The following is a 23083-nucleotide window of genomic DNA, read 5'->3' on the forward strand; positions in this document are numbered from 1 at the left end:
TTTGAAGCTGAATAGGTTTCTGATAATGGTATCTCATTGTTGAAAGCACAGCATGCCATTTGACAAGAAAATGAAAAAGCAATGAAGAATTATTAATAAAACTATCATCCCAATAGTCTTTGAGCTCCATGGTCTGGAATTTCACATGCTAGCCACTATTTCAGGGCATTCATTGTATGCACTCGCATTTAATTATTCTCGCCATAAAAAAAAGTGAGCTGCTATCACATACATCCAATTAAGTAGATATCTGAATGCGGCTGTTAATAACCTTGAAAATTTATTCAGTTAGAGAAGAAGTCCAAATGCTTCTCCTATGTTTTATGCCTCCTTGTTACAGTGCAGGGGGAGGGGCACTGAGCAGGCTGTACCAACTTCATTTTGATGATTAAAAAAGAAACAGATCAAGTTACCTTGCTGGCTGAGCTGGAGCTAAACCAAGGTCCAAAGTCTTAGCTGTTCCCAGCTGGGTAGTGCATCTGGATGCCCAGGCAAATCTCTGGGTAGTTCTTTCTACAGATATTTTCCTGCCTAGGATGATTAGAGACAGCCTGTGCATGTAAGATGGAGGGGTGTTTGGAGACCCTGGCTCTTAATTCAGGCATCATATGGAAAGGCTCACAATAGCCAGGTCCCTGTTCTAACACTAGAGATTTCCAGGTGGCGCAGTGGTAAAGAATCCACCTGCCAAGGCAGGAGACGCAGGTTCAATCCTTGGTTCAGAAAGATCCCCTGCAGAAGTGGGGATGGCGACCTGCTCCAGCACTCTTGCCTAGGAAATCCATGGACAGAGGAGCCTGGTGGGCTATAGTCCATGGGGTCGCAAAGAGTTGGACACGACTGAGCATGCACGCCACACAATGCAATGTCCTGACACTGCTACCATACTGCTGAGGGATCTGATATATCATGCCCCAACTCTGGGGAGTGACTTCCCATCTGTACAGTGAGCGGGGGATCAGGTGACCCTGACATTCCCTCCCAGCTTCCGGCTTGCACTCAAACTGGAAGTTGCTCAGAAATGTCTGAATACCCAACTGGTTTAGGGAAGAAGGCACAAAGAAGGAACTGTATCTGAATGTGATCCATGTAAGGATGTGAAGTTTAAGAACTGGGGTGCAATCATCCAACTACCCATTTGACCATGCATCCACTTCTCTGTCCACCCAAGCAGCAGATATTGTTACATCCAATACAACAGAAGATTCTCACTGTGTATAGAAAGAATCTCCATGAATGGAGAAGGCTTTATGGAAGAAGGAAAGAAGTGAGCAGTTTAGCCAGGACCTTGGGGTTGTGATAACACTACTCCATCTCTGCAATCAGGCAAAAATGATTTCAAATCTTGTATCTGCACTTAATATCCAGGTAACCTCAGGAAGCTTATTTAACTTCTCTAAGCCTCCATCCCTATCTGTAAAATCAAGGGTATCAGCAATGCCACCATCATTGGGTGGTTGTGATATTATAGCTCGAATACTTAGGATAGGACAGGGCAATCAGTACTCAATGTTCATTGCTATTATTATTTCAGGTGTAGCTTTAATTGTCAGTATGATTAATGCATGTATCCCCTGGGTTGTATTTTATAGATTGTAAAGCTGGAGAAGAATGGCATTGGCTACCACTATATTCTTGCAAATCTGGTGAGTAGACAACACTGCAAGCCCTCAACTGATGGAGCCATGTTTGGGGCCTGGCTTGCTACTGTGGTCCCTGGCTGGTGGGAACTGCATGAGTGGGACTGGCAATTTCGAGCTTCAGTTGTGCCCCTGCAAAACCCACAGCACACTTAAGGTGACTCTCTAAGCTTCCTTGTAAGAGATCACGCTGGTGGACAGGCCTTTATTAGTCATCACAATTCCAGCTTTAATCGATTCTGCCACTTGGCAATAACAACAAAATCACCACATCTTTGAATGGATACAAGATGCTTTAACCTCACTGGTTTTGATTCTCTGTTTTGACATCAATGATAGTTTACTGTTTATAAATACAAATGTTTAAATCATAAGAATACTAGCACTGACAAGTCTCTAACCAGAAACAGGTTTATGGCATGAACAATATTATGACAATTTAGTTTTTATTCTCTTTTTTATGTGGCATAGATAAGCTGTTTTTTAAAGAAAATCTTTACTTTCATTTTATGTACTACAGTTATTTTTATTGGGTGCAATTATTTTTCAGGGTATGAAGACTTGACTCATAAGATAATTTTTGGTACACATTAAATTATTCCTAGTGACATGTACCATTATGAATTTTCTTTGTGGCCATCATTTTGGCAAGTCTATTTTGGCAAGTCCTGGGTCATGTTTTCTCATCTACCTTTTTAAATTATGAGGTTTGAAACTTTCATTGTTTTGGGTTTTTTTTTTTTAATAACTTATCTTTTTATTTATTTATTTTTTAATTTTTATTTTTACTTTAGTTTACAATACTGTATTGGTTTTGCCATACATTGACATGAATCCACCACGGGTGTACATGAGTTCCCAAACATGAACCCCCCTCTCACCTCCCACCCCATATCATCTCTCTGGATCATCCCCATGCACCAGCCCCAAGCATCCTGTATCCTGTATCAAACATAGACTGGTGATTCATTTCTTACATGATAGTATACATGTTTCAATGCCATTCTCCCAAATCATCCCACCCTCTCCCTCTCCCTCTGAGTCCAAAAGTCCACTCTACACATCTGTGTCTCTTTTGCTGTCTTGCATACAGGGTCATCATTACCATCTTTCTAAATTCCATATATATGTGTTAGGATACTGTATTGGTGTTTTTCTTTCTGGCTTACTTCACTCTGTATAATCGGCTCCAGTTTCATCCATCTCATTAGAACTGATTCAAATGTATTCTTTTGAATGGCTGAGTAATACTCCATTGTGTATATGTACCACAGCTTTCTTATCCATTCATCTGCTGATGGACATCTAGGTTGTTTCCATGTCCTGGCTATTATAAACAGTGCCGTGATGAACATTGGGGTACATGTGTCTCTTTCAATTCTGGTTTCCTTGGTGTGTATGCCCAGCAATGGGATTACTGGGTCATAAGGCAGCTCTATTTGCAATTTTTTAAGGAATCTCCACACTGTTCTCCATAGTGGCTGTACTAGTTTGCATTCCCACCAACAGTACAAGAGGGTTCCCGTTTCTCCACACCCTCTCCAGCATTTATTGCTTGCAGACTTTTGGATCGCAGCCATTCTGACTGGTGTGAATTGGTACCTCATTGTGGTCTTGATTTGCACTTCTCTAATAATGAGTGATGTTGAGCATCTTTTCATGTGTTTGTTAGCCATCCATATGTCTTCTTTGGAGAAATGTCTATTTAGTTCTTTGGCCCATTTTTTGATTGGGTCATTTATTTTTCGGGAATTGAGCTGCATAAGTTGCTTGTATATTTTTGAGATTAGTTGTTTGTCCATTGCTTCATTTGCTCTTATTTTCTCCAATTCAGAAGGCTGTCTTTTCACCTTGCTTATAGTTTCCTTTGTTGTGCAGAAGCTTTTAATTTTAATTAGATCCCATTTGTTTATTTTTGCTTTTATTTCCAGAATTCTGGGGGGTGGATCATAGAGGATCCTTCTGTGATTTATGTTGGAGAGTGTTATGCCTATGTTCTCCTCTAGGAGTTTTATAGTTTCTGGTCTTAGATTTAGATCTTTAATCCATTTTGAGTTTATTTTTGTGTGTGTTAGAAAGTGATCTAATTTCATTCTTTTACAAGTGGTTGACCAGTTTTCCGAGCACCACTTGTTAAAGAGATTGTCTTTACTCCATTGTATATTCTTGCCTCCTTTGTCAAAGATAAGGTGTCCATATGTGTGTGGATTTATCTCTGGGCTTTCTATTTGTTCCATTGATCTATATGTCTGTCTTTGTGCCAGTACCATACTGTCTTCATGACTGTGGCTTTGTAGTAGAGCCTGAAGTCAGGCAAGTTGATTCCTCCAGTTCCATTCTTCTTTCTCAAGATTGCTTTGGCTATTTGAGGTTTTTTGTATTTCCATACAAATCTTTTTTGTTCTAGTTCTGTGAAAAACACCGCTGGCAGCTTGATAGGGATTGCTTTGAATCTGTAGATTGCTTTGGGTAGTATACTCATTTCCACTCTATTGATTCTTCCAATCCATGAACATGGTATATTTCTCCATCTATTAGTGTCCTCTTTGATTTCTTTCATCAGTGTTTTATAGTTTTCTATATATAGGTCTTTTGTTTCTTTAGGTAGATATATTCCTAAGTATTTTATTCTTTTCGTTGCAATGGTGAATGGAATTGTTTCCTTAATTTCTTTTTCTACTTTCTCATTATTAGTGTATAGGAATGCAAGGGATTTCTGTGTGTTGATTTTATATCCTGCAACTTTACTATATTCATTGATTAGCTCTAGTAATTTTCTGGTGGAGTCTTTAGGGTTTTCTATGTAGAGGATCATGTCATCTGCAAACAGTGAGAGTTTTACTTCTTCTTTTCCAATTTGGACTCCTTTTATTTCTTTTTCTGCTCTGATTGCTGTGGCCAAAACTTCCAGAACTATGTTGAATAGTAGCGGTGAAAGTGGACACCCTTGTCTTGTTCCTGACATTAGGGGAAATGCTTTCAATTTTTCACCATTGAGGATAATGTTTGCTGTGGGTTTGTCATATATAGCTTTTATTATGTTGAGGTATGTTCCTTCTATTCCTGCTTTCTGGAGAGTTTTTATCATAAATGCATGTTGAATTTTGTCAAAGGCCTTCTCTACATCTATTGAGATAATCATATGGCTTTTATTTTTCAATTTGTTAATGTGATGAATTACACTGATTGATTTGCGGATATTGAAGAATCCTTGCATCCCTGGGATAAAGCCCACTTGGTCATGGTGTATGATCTTTTTAATGTGTTGTTGGATTCTGATTGCTAGAATTTTGTTGAGGATTTTTGCATCTATGTTCATCAGTGATATTGGCCTGTAGTTTTCTTTTTTTGTAGCATCTTTGTCAGGTTTTGGTATTAGGGTGATGGTGGCCTCATAGAATGAGTTTGGAAGTTTACCTTCCTCTGCAACTTTCTGGAAGAGTGTGAGTAGGATAGGTGTTAGCTCTTCTCTGAATTTTTGGTAGAATTCAGCTGTGAAGCCGTCTGGACCTGGGCTTTTTTTTTGCTGGAAGATTTCTGATTACAGTTTCAATTTCCGTGCTTGTGATGGGTCTGTTAAGATTTTCTATTTCTTCCTGGTTCAGTTTTGGAAAGTTGTACTTTTCTAAGAATTTGTCCATTTCTTCCACATTGTCCATTTTATTGGCATATAATTGCTGATAGTAGTCTCTTATGATCCTTTGTATTTCTGTGTTGTCTGTTGTGATCTCTCCATTTTCATTTCTAATTTTATTGATTTGATTTTTCTCTCTTTGTTTCTTGATGAGTCTGGCTAATGGTTTGTCAATTTTATTTATCCTTTCAAAGAACCAGCTTTTGGCTTTGTTGATTTTTGCTATGGTCTCTTTTGTTTCTTTTGCATTTATTTCTGCCCTAATTTTTAAGATTTCTTTCCTTCTACTAACTCTGGGGTTCTCCATTTCTTCCTTTTCTAGTTGCTTTAGGTATAGAGTTAGGTTATTTATTTGACTTTTTTCTTGTTTCTTGAGGTATGCCTGTATTGCTATGAACTTTTCTCTTAGCACTGCTTTTATAGTGTCCCACAGGTTTGGGGTTGTTATGTTTTCATTTTCATTTGCTTCTATGCATATTATGATTTCTTTTTTGATTTCTTCTGTGATTTGTTGGTTATTCAGAAGTGTGTTGTTCAGCCTCCATATTCTGGAATTTTTAATAGTTTTTCTCCTGTAATTGAGATCTAATCTTAATGCATTATGGTCAGAAAAGATGCTTGGAATGATTTCGATTTTTTTGAATTTATCAAGGTTAGATTTATGGCCCAGGATGTGCTCTATCCTGGAGAAGGTTCCGTGAGCACTTGAGAAAAAGGTGAAATTCATTGTTTTGGGGTGAAATGTCCTATAGATATCAATTAGGTCTAACTGGTCTATTGTATCATTTAAAGTTTGCATTTCTTTGTTGATTTTCTGTTTATTTGATCTGTCCATAGGTGTGAGTGGGGTATTAAAGTCTCCCACTATTATTGTGTTATTGTTAATTTCCCCTTTCATACTTGTTAGCATTTGTCTTACATATTGCGCTGCTCCTATGTTGGGTGCATATACATTTATAATTGCTATATCTTCTTCTTGGATTGATCCTTTGATCATTATGAGGTGGCCTTCTTTGTCTCTTTTCACAACCTTTGTTTTAAAGTCTATTTTATCGGATATGAGTATTACCACTCCTGCTTTCTTTTGTTCTCTATTTGCATGGAATATCTTTTTCCAGCCCTTCACTTTCAGTCTGTATGTGTCCCTTGTTTTGAGGTGGGTCTCTTGTAGGCAGCATATATATGGGTCTTGTTTTTGTATCCATTCAGCCAGTCTTTGCCTTTTGGTTGGGGCATTCAACCCATTTACATTTAAGGTAATTATTGATAAGTATGATCCCATTGCCGTTTACTTTATTGTTTTGGGTTCGGGTTTATACACCCTGTTTGTGTTTCCTGTCCAGAGAATATCCTTTAGCATTTGTTGGAGAGCTGGTTTGGTGGTGCTGAATTCTCTCAGCTTTTGCTTGTCTGTAAAGCTTTTGATTTCTCCTTCATATTTGAATGAGATCCTTGCTGGGTACAGTAATCTGGGCTGTAGGTTATTTTCTTTCATCACTTTCAGTATGTCTTGCCATTCCCTCCTGGCTTGAAGAGTTTCTATTGAAAGATCAGCTGTTATCCTTATGGGAATCCCCTTGTGTGTTATTTGTTGTTTTTCCCTTGCTGCTTTTAATATTTGTTCTTTGTGTTTGGTCTTTGTTAATTTGATTAATATGTGTCTTGGGGTGTTTTGCCTTGGGTTTATCCTATTTGGAACTCTCTGGGTTTCTTGGACGTGGGTGATGATTTCCTTCCCCATTTTAGGGAAGTTTTCAACGATTATCTCCTCAAGGATTTTCTCATGGTCTTTCTTTTTGTCTTCTTCTTCTGGGACTCCTATAATTCGAATGTTGGAGCATTTCATATTGTCCTGGAGGTCTCTGAGATTGTCCTCATTTCTTTTAATTCGTTTTTCTTTTTTCCTCTCTGATTCATTCATTTCTACCATTCTATCTTCTATTTCACTATTCCTATCTTCTGCCTCTGTTATTCTGCTATTTGTTGCCTCCAGAGTGTTTCTGATCTCATTTATTGCATTATTCATTATATATTGACTCTTTTTTATTTCTTCTAGGTCCTTGTTAAAACTTTCTTGCATTTTCTCATTCCTTGTCTCCAGGCTATTTATCTGTGATTCCATTTTTATTTCAAGATTTTGGATCATTTTCACTATCAATATTCAGAATTCTTTCTCAGGTAGATTCCCTACCTCTTCCTCTTTTGTTTGGTTGGGTGGGCAACTCTCCTGTTCCTTTACCTGCTGAGTATTCCTCTGTCTCTTCATCTTGGTTATATTGCTGTGTTTGGGCTGGCCTTTCTATATTCTGGGAATTTGTGGAGTTCTCTTTATTGTGGAGCTTCCTCACTGTGGGTGGGGTTGTATCAGTGGCTTGTCAAGGTTTCCTGGTTAGGGAGGCTTGTGTTGGAGTTCTGGTGGGTGGAGCTGGATTTCTTCTCTCTGGAGTGCAATGGAGTGACCAGTAATGGGTTATGAGACATCAATGGTTTGTAGTAACTTTGAGTGGCCTGTATACTGAAGCTCAGGGGTGTGTTCCTGTGTTGCTGGAGAATTTGCGTGGTATGTCTTGCTCTGGAACTTGTTGGCCCTTGGGTGGTGCTTGGTTTCAGTGTAGGTATGGAGGCGTTTGATGAGCTCCTATTGATTAATGTTCCCTGGATTCAGGAGTTCTCTGATGTTCTCAGGATTTGGACTTAAGCCTCTTGCTTCTGGTTTTCAGTTTTATTTTTACAGTAGCCTCAAGACTTCTCCATCTATACAGCACCAATGATAAAATATCTAGGTTAAAGATGAAAAGTTTCTCCACATTGAGGGACACCCAGAGAGGTTCACACCACAAACCCTGATTCTCTGAAGCAGGAACAGGCACAAAGTGTCCAAGCTGGCATAAATACCACGATAAGAGGGCCAGCAGACCTGCAGAAGTCTCCCAGTGTTTTGGTGTTTTCCCCCAAAGTCAAACTTAATTTTACTTTGCATTTGTCTTATTTTTAAAGAGAGTTATTAAGATGTAATCCACATGATATAAAGCTCATCCATTTAAAGCACACAACTCAATTCTCTTATGTACATCCACAGAATTATGAAACATCACCACAATCTCATTATTAAACATCTCCATCATCCCCCAAAAGAAACCCCATACACATTAGCAGTTACTCCCCATTTTCCCCCCAATTCCTCTAGTAATCTACTTTCTATCTCTATGGACTTGCCTATTCTAGATATTGGAATCACAGAATATCTGGTCCTTTCTGACTGGCTTCTTTCACTTAGCATGTTTTCAACATTCATCTATGTTGGTTCCATGTATCAGTTCTTCATTCCTTTTTATTGCCAAGTAACATACCATTATATGGATGTATCCCATTTTGTGTATCCACATACCACTTGATGGACACTTGAGTTGTTTTCACTTTTTGACTATTATGAATTCTGCTTCTACAAACATTTGTATACAAGTTTTTCTCTTGAGCACAAACCTAGGAGTGAAATCACCGGGATACATGGTAACTCTATGGTTGATATTTTAAGGAATGCCAAAACTATTTTGTAAAGTGGTTGTATCTCCCAGCAAATTTTTAATAAATAACAAATTTTGCCATGTGGCAGTTTGAGCATGTCAGATTTCCTTAATGATAGCTTTTTCTACAAAGTTTGCTTATTATCCTTACCTTCTTTATGATTTTCTGTGTTTCCTTTTAGATGTGATATTTTAGCTTTTTGCCCATAACAAATTATATCACTCAGTTTTAGCCATGTTATTTGTGGTAATTATTCCTGCAATATTAATTGAATAAGAGATTGATATTTTCCTATTTATCTTTAGAATAAGGATCACTAACAGAACAAAGGCACAGGGTCTGGGTATAGTAAAGGTCAAAGTGGTAGGACTAAAAAGTGGGACCAAAATATCTTGCCTAATTCTTAAGCTCTGCCTCTCTTTCTGACTGATCTCCAGCCTCAGACATATTCCTCCCTGAACCGTCTTGTCTTTCCCCTTGGAAACTTCCTAGCCTTGGCTGTCTTGGTATTTCATGGTCAGGACTAGAAATAAGGACTTGTTAAATTTATTAAAGTCTGGTTATTAAATAAATATGTTACTTTTCTCAGAGATACTTGCCTTTTAAATGGATGATAACTGTCCAGACACTTTTCAGGGAACCAAGAGTTGCATCCTCAAAAATCATTTGCAAGGATTAAATTGTTGACTTTGTGATGAAAAAAACTCTTGACATCTCTTGAATCTCACTCAGATCCTTAGTCCTAGAAGGGACTTTGGAAGTCAGCTCTATCTAAGTTTCATTTGCTTACAGGGAAACATTTGCTTATGGTCAAACCAGCAACGGGGTATGACTTGGCCAGGCTCACAGAAGTCAGTGATAGAGCCAGGCCTGGCACCAGCGTTAGCAGGCCTATGCCTTTTCTACTATATCAGGACATCTCTCAGCATAGATCATGTGGGCACCCTGCTGCTTGAGAATACACAGAACAAGGCTTGGGGCATACATAATCATCTCTCCAGGATAAGTTAGAAATTACACATCAATGACCTCAAAGCCACCCAAAGACCTCAGGTAATTACATTGCCAGCCTCCATCTGTTGCCAAGTGACCCCTTAGTCACAGCATCACCAAGTCAGCCCTTTGGGTGTCTGTAGCCTTCTGATCTGCATTTTTTTTTTTCTCCTCTGACCTAATGAGCTCTCAAATTCTTACAACTGCCAGCTAATAGGATGCAAATTGCATATACCATCCAAATACAAAAGACTTGCATGTTCCAATAGATTAGTTGATAATTGGGCTTCAAATTACTAATTAATTCAGTTTGAAATATAGTGGAGTATGTGGTGTGTGTGTTTTTCTTCCCCCTTCAGAGGAATCATGCAATTTATAAGATGATAATTTTTAGAAATTCTGCCACATAATTAGCCCACTGCTGCATGGAACTGACCCCCTCCTTCAGCATGCTTGTGATTAGGGTGTAATTATAGAGTTAGAAACTAAGGGAGCTTTTGAAAGGTTTAACAAAGGAGGGAGCTACTTTTTATTTCAAGGTTCTTTCCATCCCTGTCAGACTGTGTGAGCTTCAAAGAAGCCAACAGCGTTCCTGTAACAGGTCACTTTGGAGGGATGCTTTTCTGGGTTTGGAGGGCTACTGGAAGAGAAGACGGAGGGAGAATCCTGGGTCAGGGAGGAGAGCTTTATAACAGGGAGTCATTAAAAAAACAAAGAAAGAAAAACCCTGCTTTTTGTCCAGACACTATCCTCAGCTAGCTTGTGATTTGGGCAATTCACCAGCATTCAGTTCCCTCACTGAGAATAATAGTTCCTATTCTATATGCTCATAGAATTCACTGGGGAAGGCCAGCATGTTGCTGAATGCCACCATGCCTAGAAAAAGTTAAATTGCTCTACACAGTAGGGAATCCTTGCTTCATATAGTAAATGTGCCCATCTGAACATACTCACATGTTGTATCCATATGTATATATGCATGTATATGCCCATGCATATATATGCTGATATATGCATTCTTATTTTATATGTGATAGGATAGATGTATATTTATATTTCCAGAGTGTTGGGATGTCCATAAAGTGAACTTGAGTGCATACTCAGTCGCTCAGTCGTGTTCAACTCTTTGCAACACTATGGACTGTAGCCTGCCAGGCTCCTTTGTCCATGGGATTTCCCAGGCAAAAATACTGGAGTGGGTTGCCATAGCAATTGGTGAACTGTACCGTTACTACTTAAAGAAGCTCCTGGGTCCTGAAATCCCCTGGAGGACCAAGCTCTCCTGTCTGGCTGTCAGTCCTCCTCCAAACCCAGCCCTGACTCAGCTTTCACTCACTACTCTGAGACTGTGATCAAAGCAGACAGTTACCAGCCAGAACTCTCCAGTTATAGCTAGCTCTTATCTCTATAATGCATCAGCAGCAAATCTTAGAACAAACTAGTGTTTCTCTAAAGAAAGATATGTGAACCCCTAGAATGCATCTGCACAGACAGTTTGGGAAACACTGAGCTAATGATGAAATTTTTCAGTCCACTGGGACTGCAAACAAGAGTACTCACAGCATGAGACAAATGATCAGATAACTAATATTGATGATTTGAGTTTCATTGAAATAAATAAGCACAACATTTAAAAATTCTTGCAGAGAACTAGCATACCCCTGAAAATTTATAAAGGGTCCACCAGATCCCAGTTTGAGAAGCACTGAAAGACTGAAGGTATTGGTTGTCTTTCAGTGTGGAGCATTTGGTGCTGCCTAGGGCATTCATGGGCTTCCCAGGTGGCTCAGATGGTAAAGTGTCTGACAGCAATGAGGGAGACCCAGGTGTGATCCCTGGGTCAGGAAGATCCCCTGGAGAAGGAAATGGCAACCCACTCCAGTACTCTTGCCTGGAAAATTCCATGGACGGAGGAGCCTGGTAGGCTACAGTCCATAACGTCGCAAACAGTCGGACATGCCTGAGCAACTTCACTTTCACCTTTCAAGGCATTCATAACAATAACAGCAATTCCTCTCATTTTTATACTAATGTGACATTTCAGCATACATCACATCCCGCCAGTACCCTTATGAAATAAGCAAGGTAGAATCACCCCCATTTTACAGAAAAGAGAACTGAGGCTCCAAGATGTTACATGATTGAGCTACAGAGGAGGAAGGCAAGCACTACTGGTCATTGGAGTTTGGCTCTCAGGAACCTGACGAAAACCAAGTGATGTGATCCTAAGAATAGGATGACCAGGCTAAACTTATGCCAAACCACTGGGGCCACTGAACTAGACTGCCTTACAGCCCTAATAAATAACTACAACAATAATAACAACAGTGATAACTCAGCTATTCACTGAGTGATTGCTACAGTCTAAACACTATAAGTGATAACTATTAAATCTTCATAATAGTCCTCGAGGTTGATAAAAAACCCCATTTATCAAATGAAGAAACCAAGGTTTAGAAAATAAGCTTTCTAGTCACTAAATTTATAAAGTCAGGGAGCCAGTTTCCCAGCTACTAAACTGATAAAGTCATGGAGCCAGGCTTCCCCTCCAGGACTACAGAACTCCCAAATTCATGTTCCTACACTGTTCCATATGACTGCTGAGCATGAGGAGGGGGGTCAGGTGCAGTGGGAGGATGGGCTCTTGACTAGAGGGCTTGAGTTTAAATCTTGCTACAATTGCAGCAATAGACCTGGAATTCAGACTCAAGCTCTCAAATCCCCATTTCATTTTCCACTGGACACTGATGGAATTTTATTATAATTATACAGTTGGTCCTTCACATCAGTGGGTTCTATATCCATGGATTCAACCCACCACAGGTCAAAAATATTTCAAAAAAAATCCTAAAGTTTCCAAAATCCAAAACTTGCATGTGCTATATATTGGCAAATATCTACCTGGCATTTATATGGTATTTCCAGCTAGTGACATAGCATTTACATTTTATCAGGTATTATAAGTAACCTAGAGATGGCTTAAAGTATTCAGGAGAATGCACATATATGTGCAGGTTATATGCAAATATTACATTTTATTTAAGGGATTTGAGAATCTGCAGATTTTGGTGTCTTCAGGGGTTCCTCAACCAACCTCCCATGGATACCGATTGCAATTTCTAGTGCATAAAAGCTGAGGGAAACACAAACTGAGGACAGGTCATTCCATGCCTTATTGGGGTATCTGGGGACCAGGGTGTCAGACATTTCCCACCACGTGGTTGCAGATGACTTCCTATGAAATGTTAGAGTTAGAAGTAGCTCTGGTCCATGTGACAGCTCATCCAAGATTCAGCTCCACGCTGCTGTCTCTCTGCTGTATGAGTCCTGAGGAGGTGCTCTTTCATCTCCTTGCTCCCCTGTGCAGAGAAATCTATCTACGCTTTCTATAAGGCCAAGCATGGCTGCTTTCTTCTGCCCACATCATCTTAATACATGTTCACGTTTGGTTTCTGTGTCATTTCTTTGGTTAGGAAGGTAGTGCAGTAGTTGGGGAGAGTGGCTCTGGGTCAGACAGACCTGGGTTTGAATTCTGGCTTCATATTTATTAGCCGTGTGGAGTTAGTAAAATAACCTACACTCTCTGAGCTTCCACTGCCTATTCTGCAGAAAAAAAAAAAAAAAGGAATGTAGCATCATCTACCTCCACATGGGCTATCATTTGAATTAAATGAAATAATAACTTTATAAATGTTCATAGTTATAGTTGGCCCCCCAAAAGCACTCAATGAATGTTAACAATTACCACCATCATAATCATTGTAATCACCATCATCATTATCATTTGGCGGGGCGGGGAAGAAAACACAGTATCTGGGAACAGGATACCATCCTTGAGGTCCCTCAACCCCCTTCTAGACTAAATCTCATCCACCACTATAATAATAGTGGTAATTATAATAATAATAATAATTGATAATATAATATTATACTTATATGATATAAATATATTATATAATTACATTATATTATAATAATATAATAATTATGGTAAAATAATAATAATAGAAATACAATAATATAATACCTTCCTCTCTGTTTGTCTGTAAGCTCCTGGAGGAAGGAATTTGCCTTTCTCATTGATGAATTTCCAGTTTACCAGGCAAAATGAGCTTCATGTAATGGTGTGCTTTAAAAAGTTACTGAATGAATGAATGAGTGAGTGAAATGACTTCTCAGGAAATAAACAATGCTGGTATCCATTTACCACATGAACTTAGAGGCAAATTCCTTGCGTCTTCCTAAAAGAAGCAGAGATCAATGGTAGACTATAAGTACAGCTATGAATATGCAAATGACTCAGAGGGCAGCTAAACCACTTCCCATAAAAGGCCAGACTCCTCTACAATGTCGTTAACAGAAGCACATCCATCTGGTTCCTGCTCGAATAACACCCACTGATAGGGAATCGTGTATTTGGAACCACCTACCCTGCTTGCTCCTGGCATTTGCTCCTCTAGCCTGGATGCCCCTCATCTTCGCATCCCCCCAGTGCCTTCTCACAGGGCATGGTTCTAACAGCCCACCAAAGGAACATCAAACATGAACCGAGCACATCTTCCACTGCACAAGGCTCATACCAGCAGCACTAGGGAGCATGTGGCTTCACTTTTGTCCTGGAAACAACTTGGCTTTGTCTTTCAGCCAGAACACATAAGTAAAGTTTGTAAACAATGCCAGAGAAAAATCACAAAATAAATACAAATTTTTAAAAAGAGGGACAAGTAGGGAAGCGAGGACCGAACCTTCCGAGCTGTACATTACCCTAACCTACTGCCAAAACTGGCACTTAAGGGGTCTGTCCCTCCTGATGCTACATGCAATTCCTCTGATTCACCGCCCTCAGTCACTCTAACTTAGAATCTCCAAGCCTGTGTGTCTTCTGATTAGAAGGTTCTTCCTTGCACTCTTCACCCAACCAAATCCTCCTATTCTTTCAGCTTCTGTGTTTCCACTGGGAAGCCTTCCCTGAGTTCCAGGGCCAGGTTTTGTCCTATTTATTTTGCTCTATTAATACATGGGTAATACTGGTCTTTCTCACTAAACTTTAAGTAACAAAAACAAGGATCAAGTGTATCTTATTCTCTGCTGCATCCTTTTGTCCCATATGTGCTTGGCAATATTAGATACAGATGAATGAATGAATGAATGAACTAGAATATTCCTTTCTCCATCCTGCTAGGTTTCAAATTTAATGCTATGTTTGAGTTTTCATTCCTTTTTCACCAAGCATTCAGAGGGTGCCTACTCTTTGGGAGCCCCTGAGAATGCTTAAGCTGGTGTTTTATTTAAAAAGTAGGCTGATCCTTCTTAGACAGAAAGGTTTTGATCATATGAAATGGAGACATTGTTGATTTCAAGTCTGCCAGGAACTCCAGCCATAATCCCCTTCATGGGCCTAGATGGCATATTAAAAAGCAGAGCCATCACTTTGCCAGCAGAATTCCATATGGTCAAGCTATGGTTTATCCAGTACTCAGGTACAGATGTGAGAGCTGAACTACAAAAAGGCTGAGCGCTGAAGAATTGATGCTTTTGAACTGTAGTGTTGGAGAAGACTCTTGAAAGTCCCTTGGACTACAATGAGAACAAACCAGTCAATCCTAAAGGAAATCAACCCTGAATATTCACTGGAAGGACTGTTGCTGAAGTTGAAGCTCCAATACTTTGGTCACCCAATGCGAAGAGCCAACTTACTGGAAAAGACTCTGATGCTGGGAAGGATTGAGGGCAAGAAGAGAAGTGGGTGGCAGAGGATGAGATTATCAGATAGCATCACCGACCTGATGGGAATAAATTTGAACAAACTCTAGAAAATAGCGGGGGACAGAGGAACCTGCCATGCTGCAGTCCATGGGGTTGCAAAGAGTCAGACATGACTTAGAGACTGAATAACAGCAACAGGTGGGCATAATCCTTAGGCTGACTTTTTAATTGGTCTTTGGCTCTTGTTCTGAGGTGCCCATGGCCAGGTGGCACCCCTGACTGCAGACAGAACAAAGTTAACATTAAGGGAGATTTTGGAAGACCAACCAATACCAAGCTAGATACTATACTTCTTTAACCATGCTTTGACAGCCTAGTCTAGGGGCCTCCTGACTTTCTGCCACAAAGTGTCAGCATTTTATCCTAAACCCCCAGACTGTGAGATCCCAACCACCTTTTAAAATAATCTGTCAACAGCGGACTTGTGTTTGGGGGATATGTCTGATTGTGCGTTTGAAGGTATCGAAGTATACAGGTGCCAGCCCCTCTTCTTTCAAATGTACTTGGATAAGAGTTAACACTAGAGGCTTTTTTCTTTTTTCCAATTCAAATGATGTTTTAGCTGTTTTAAGCACAGCTGCAAAGTCTTATTGACTTGGCAGGAACCAGATAAGCCTGTGCTATGAGGGATTATATAGGGCGAGAACACATTCAAGTTCCAGTCGGTTAAAGTGGCTAAAATAGGAAAATCTGAACACTGTATGCAGAGACATGGTTATTTGAGGACAGAACAAAGTTCTCATCTCAGGAATATTCCATGAACTCGCGTATCTCCATATTCATGTGCACACACCTGTGTGATCACAGAATTGTAGATCAAAGCTGAAAAGCCCTTAAGAGAAAAATCAACTGGCTCAGAAGTTTCCAAACCTTTTAGTTTAAAGCTCTATTTTCAAATGGAATCTTGGGGAGAACCCCGGTATGTGAAACAGATAAAAAAGCAAAGCTGCTTTGATGGTAGAAGAAGGGTAGGAATCTAGAACCCCATTCTTCTCCCTTCCCCCTAATTCAACATGGGAGACTCTAAAATGCCTACAGCCCAGGACAACAGCTGGAAAGATCACTCACTGATCTAGCCAAGGGCCTCACTGTGCAGATCAACAATCTAGTGCCTGGATCAATATCACCCAAAAAAGTCAATAACAAAACTCTTTGGTCCATAAGATGTAAGTTTCAAGGGTGAGAGATGAAGGTTGGAAACTTACAAGAAAACCATGAGAAGGATGAGTGAAGACATTATTGTTTATTGCTTCACTCCTTGGTGTGAATTAAGCCATCCACCTGCTCCAGGTACTGTGCTGTGGATACTGATAGAGACTCTGAGAGAGAGAAATAAAGAACTTTGAGGTTCACAACCCAAGAATCAGCACACATTAAATTTTCAGAGACGTGGGTGAACCTAGAGACTGTCATACAGAGTGAAGTAAGTCAGAAAAAAACAAGTATCATATATTAATGGGTATATGTGGAAGCTGGAAAAATGGTATAGATGATCTTATTTGAAAAGGAGAAATAAAGACACATGTAGAGAACAAAGGTATGGATACTGGGTGGGGGCTGAGGGAAGGAATGGATTGGGAGATTGGGATTGGCATATATACACCACTATGTATAAAATAGGTAACTAATGAGAACCTGCTGCATAGTACAGGCAATTCTATTCGGTGCTCTGTTGTGACCTAAATGGGAAGAAAACCCTCAAAAGAGGGTATACATGTATATGTATGACTGGTTCACTCTGCTGTACAGTAGAAACTGACACAACATTGTAAAGCAACTATAATCCAATTTTAAAACAGAGTTGGAGACTAACACCCAGGTCTCCTTACTGCTAATTCCTTCTTATTAATAGTATAGAGATGCAAGCCATTCCAAGGGCTTCATTCATTGCAGGATAGGAGATAAATGAATCAGACTGAGTAGTGATGGGGAGGCAGAATGTACAGTGGTTAGAAAGTAAGCACAGAGTCTTGTCACTTGCTATGACTGTGGTCTCTGCCCCTTACTAGCTATGTTATATTGGGCAGAAGCTGCTGCATTCGTTTAAGACTCAGTTTTCTAAGTTGCCATGTGGAAATGATAAAAGTACTTGCTTCACAGGATAATTCCAAGGATTACATGAGATCATACAAATAAAGCTCTCAGTATAGTGCCTACTACACAGTTCAGGCCTAATACGTGTGAGGCGCTGTGATTGTCATCATTACTATTTTAGCCCAAGTCTGACTCCCAGGACTTCTGTCCATTGGTTGGTTCTGGCTTACCTTAAAGAACAAATATCCCCACCCCCCACCACCACAAAAGCCCTTCTGGGATTGGAATACATCCTTCACTTCCCCTCCTAGTCTTTCTTTATTTTCAGGTTGAACATCCCCACTTTTTTAAAGCATTTCTATTGTAACAAGATTTTTTGAACTTTCCTATAACTATCCTCTCTATGGAGCTGTCATCTAAGAATTTACCTGACAAGCTGGGGAAACTTGCCATGCTCAACTTGTGCCACTCAGAGTATAAAGTGCAGGTTGTTCAATTTGTTCTAATCTTACCTCTTCTAGATCTCAGGTGGATGAGATGGAGGGAGTTTTCTTTCCCACCTCCCAGGGCTTGTTAAAAATCCTTCTCTTCGGCCCCTTTCTCTTAACAATGCTGGCTGTTCCCTCCTCCATCTAATGGAGTGGTGTCAGCCCAAGCAGGATGATGAGGGCTGAGCAGCTTGTCTGTGACCCCTTGAAAGAACCCCGGAGAGAAAGGAAATCTGTCTTTGAAGATAATGTTTTTTATCTTTTGAAAGCTGCATTCCTATACACCTGCCTCCTGTGGGCTCAGGTGTCTTGCCTGACCCAGCCCCTGGTTTTGGGTTTTTTTACTTTGTATTTTGCATTGGGGTATAGCCAATTAACAATGTGGTGACAGTTTCAGGTGAAGAGCAAGGGATTCAGCCATACATGCACATGTATCCATTCTTTCCCAACTCCCCTCCCCTCCAGACTGCCACATAACATTGAACAGAGTCCCATGTGCCATATAGTAGTTCCTTGCTGGTTATCCATTTTAAATATAGCAGTGCGGACATGTCCATCCCAAACCCCCAGTGCCTGGTTTTCAAGTAGTTGTTAACACCTAACCTCTTTGGACTGTATCACAGTGATGGCAGTAAACATGACGATGATAATAATAGCTGAGATTTATTAAATGCTTACTCTGTGCCAGACACAGCTCTAAATATTTATACACACTTTTTAACAAAACCTTGTACCAGTTCTATGCTGTAGGTGCTATTATATCTGCATTTTGAAGACCAGAGAGTTAAGCCTCAGAGAGCTGAAATAATCAGTAAGCACACATCCTTGAGATGTTTTGTTTCCAGGCACACATAATAATTAAAAGTCATAATGATAGCCCAGAGCCTCCTCACCATCCTCAAAGCATTTTCTAAATCTTTACAGCAACGTGAAAGTACATCTAATATAGTTATGGTGTTAAACATCTCTTTTGGATATCATAATTATTTGACATGGCTTTTTGTGCTAATGCTTGGAAAATTATCATTGAGATATGATAGATGGAATGACTATCTTAACTGGTTTAATTAATTGAGCACTTCCTCCCCTCCCCCAGTCATGCTATTCTAACAGCTGGTCACCACTGCACTGCCTCCTACAATCAGTGCTTAGGGAATATAGATCCTAGCCCCAGCTCACACTCTAACCAGCCTACAACTTGAGGCCAATAGTCTCCTCTCTGGACAACAAGGGGTTTGATGTGTTCTCTAACATCTTTCCTTCAGGTATCAGTAAACCTAAACTGTGCCCCATGGGTCAAATTCAACCATTTGAATTTGAATTTCCTGGCTAAACAAAGCCAGGAATGATTTTTACATGTTTAAATTACTAGAAAAAGAGAAAAGAAAAGAAAAGTGATATCTCATGACATATGAAAATTATGTGAAATTCAAGTTTCAGTGTTCATGAATACACTTGGGGGTGGAGGGGACACAACCATGCTATTTCATTTTCTATTATCTAGGCCTGCTTTCATGCTCTAATAGCTGCACTGAATAGTTATGACAGACACAACATGATCCGTAAGCCTAAAAAATTCACAATATGACCACTTATCCAAAAAAAAAAAAATTTGCTGACTCCTGGTATGGATATGGAGTAGGTGGGTACTAAAAAACTTCATATAAATCAGAGGCTTGAGAAACATCTAACCAATCTGTAACCCGTCTTTGGCAGAGTGAGACCTCTGTTCTAGGCTATTAACTGTCAGCCATGCTGTCTAAGCTTCTTTGTCCCTCTTTATCTGGGGCAGTCTGGAAACCCCATCCTAAAGCTACATTCCTGTCTTCCTCGGCTGGCAAAGCAGTGTACCACACAGATGAAGAAGACAGATTTGATAGCTAGACCACAGCTGGAATCCTTGCTTCTGGGGGATCTCTAGGTGGGGGGAAAGGGGTGGGTTCCAGAGGTCTTTGAACCACAGCTCCTCACATGTAAAATTGGGACAGATACTCACTCATTTATGCAAATGAGTACCCAGAGCCTACTGTGCGTGTTCACCCCTCAGGGCTGTTTGGGGAGATTAAATAGGATTATGTATATAAAGCATTTAATAGAATGCCTGGCTCAGGAAAAGAGTTTGGGGAATGTTTAATAAATCCAAAGGTGACTGCTGATGGATTATTTCATTTTTCAACTTTAAATGACAACAACTTCAGAATTCTCAAAGAGCTATATAAATGAAGTTATATGATGCGCAAGAAATGACAGTTTCACCATTGTCGTCATATCTGTCATCCTTAGGAACAATGTTTCTAAAGCTATGTTTCAGTAGAATATTTAATGGCACCAGTGTCCTTTAATTCTAGGCCAAGAGACAACAAATTAAGCAGGGCTCCCTTAATAGACCATATCAACTCATACAATGACTTCTCTTCCCTGTGCTGTCGCTGACACTGCCTCTCCCACTTTCCAGGGACTTACAGATGATTCTGAGCCAGTAAGGCACATCAGAATTATCTGGGGATCTATTTTTATTTTTCAATAGTACTAAAAAGAAAACACATTCACATGGTTATAAAAAAGACAAAAAATTATTATGGAAGGTTATAAAAAAGGCAAATACCTAATCTCTCTAATCTCATACTTCTTCGAAAAAACTGTTCTAAACATTTTCTGTGTTTGGTGATTCTAGGAGTTCCCTCTACACACTTCTGTGTAATATGTCTATGTCTCTTTTCCTTTGCTTTATCAACTTTCATCCCATGTGTGGCTCCTCAGTTAAAGAAAGAGATGAACCACTTCACACTATTTTCCACAACCTGTCCTCAATGTTCATTAGTCATGCTATTATTTGGAATTCTTCTAATTAGTCCCTTTATAATATGTTTTGCCTTGAGTTTTGATTGACCGGCATTGTTGTTGTTTAGTCACTAAGTCACGTCTGACTCTTCTGCCTCTGTCTGTGGGATTTTCCAAGCAAGAATGCTGGAGTGGGTAGAGATTCCTTTCCTACCATTTCCTTTTCCAGGGGATCTTCCCAACCCAGAAATCAAACCTGTGTCTCCTGCATTGCTGGCAGATTCTTTACCACTGAGCCACTTGACCAGCATTAGAGCTTTATAGAGATATCTGGTTTCCTCTCCAGAGCTCCTGCATGATAACCATTAGGAATGGCTATTATGCAGAACCTTTCTCATGCATTGTGATGGGTCCCTCAGATGAAGGATCTCTATCCTAAGAGCCTGTTCATTTGCACTTGAATGAAAATTATAGGCAGACCATTCTTCTGTCCCCTATTCATCAGGAGCACATGGGACAGTGTGAAATGTCACAGAGGAACCGCAGAAGCAGACAGGGACACAGTGATCTAACAGCTCCAGGAGCTCACTTACCACAGAGGCTTCTCTTAGATGATAAACAGTCACTCTGTGAAGAAAAGCATCCGGTACAGTGCTGGAGGGACACTGAGAGGCATCTGGGTTTAGAAGAGCTGAAGTCTCCTACTGAATAACTTGAACAGAGCATTTTGTGGATTAATTTCATTTCATTCACTAGTCACAGCATACAGAGCAATAGACTCCATATTTGGGGGCATGTTCTAAAACAGGCAAAATGACTCAGAGTGCTTAAAATCAGACTTCATCATTTAATCTTTAATATAATACAATTAGCAATGTTGCATCCTTTTATAATATTATCTAATTAATAGCACAGATAAAGCAAAAGGTACTCATTACCAAATATTACCCCCTAAGGTTTTTTTAAACAAAATGGCAAAGAAAATTAGAAAATGATTTAATTAAACCATGTTTAATGAGCATGCTCAGGGGACTAGAGTGGGTGAGTTGAATTTCCCAGCTGACTGGTAGGCAAACATTTCACACCTTTATTTCCTCTTCTTAGTCAAGAGCAGTTTTCTTTATTGGAATGGTCTGTTTTCTTGCATTATGGAGAGATCAAGTCCAGTAGCTATAAGAGACTGCTTTAATCTTCATGATTAAAGATATTATGGAGACTCAAGATCACCATTCAAGCATGAAATCTTCCATGAGGGGAAGGCGAGGATGTCTTCTACTAGATGAATGCACGTTGATGCCAGGTTATTCCCTCATTTCGTGTCTTCCCTAACAGTACAGATAAGAGCTTATTTTATCATTCTTTGTCCCTTCTTTCTCAGGAGAGCTGAGAAGTTCAGGTAGAGGTCCCATCAGTTTGATTGGAAATAACTTCAGGTCTGGCTCCAGTCACCTTGCAGTCAGACATTCTGGTGATAGAGCTGAGTGGCATTTATGTTTGAATAAACTCTGCCATTTCCTTTGGCCCCCATTACATTGATGAGGGCAGTCAGTACAAAATGCCTGGGTGCTTGTTACAGATTTTCAAGCGATGGAATTTGACTACAGGAAATCGCTTTCATTTTATTCTCTCAATAGTTATTTTATGAATAAAATGTTCTTTTTAAAATCTCTAAAGATTATGGGAAATCTCTCCACTGTGCATTAGCCTTTAACCAGGGGTGGGGTGGTTGTACTCTTAGGTAGTAGAATGTCTTAGGATACCTATTGGGTATAAGAACCTAACTCCAATTTCATCTGTACTAAAAGCTTGTCAGAATCCTTGCACAATTCAGCAGACCCCTGTGAATGTCTGTACACTATAGCTGTAGGTAAAGTTAGTCACTAAATGTATTTCCAACATGAGCTTCCCTTGTCAAACAATTTAAATCATCCACTGGATTTATTGCCTGGAGATGATACTTTCCCTGACAAATTAGCATTTTTGCTTGAGGAATGTCTTTGACTTTTATTCATTCACCCAATAAAAATGTATTGAGAGCCTACTTTGTGTCAGACATGGTGCTAGATGCTGGGTTCTAGGACACATCCATGAACAAAACAGAAACTCTCATGGAACTGACATTCCAACACAATGAGAGAGGACAACGGAACAAATGAGCAAACCAGATCATCTCAAATGGGTGACAAGCAGAGCACTGAGAAGGAACAGACTGGACTGCATAT

The 23083-nt window shown here is 39.7% G+C and overlaps 1 protein-coding gene across 1 annotated transcript in view; it reads left to right on the plus strand.

The window, feature by feature from the left end:
- The window catches only part of GRIA1 (glutamate ionotropic receptor AMPA type subunit 1), a 348095-nt gene that overhangs the window by 195500 nt on the left and 129512 nt on the right, over positions 1 to 23083 (plus strand). The window contains exon 5 of the mRNA XM_052642627.1: positions 1593 to 1646. Within this exon, the coding sequence (XP_052498587.1) occupies positions 1593 to 1646 (54 nt within the window). The remainder of the gene's footprint in view (positions 1 to 1592; positions 1647 to 23083) is intronic.

Source organism: Budorcas taxicolor, chromosome 7, assembly GCF_023091745.1.
Source record: "Budorcas taxicolor isolate Tak-1 chromosome 7, Takin1.1, whole genome shotgun sequence".
Lineage (NCBI taxonomy): Eukaryota > Metazoa > Chordata > Mammalia > Artiodactyla > Bovidae > Budorcas > Budorcas taxicolor.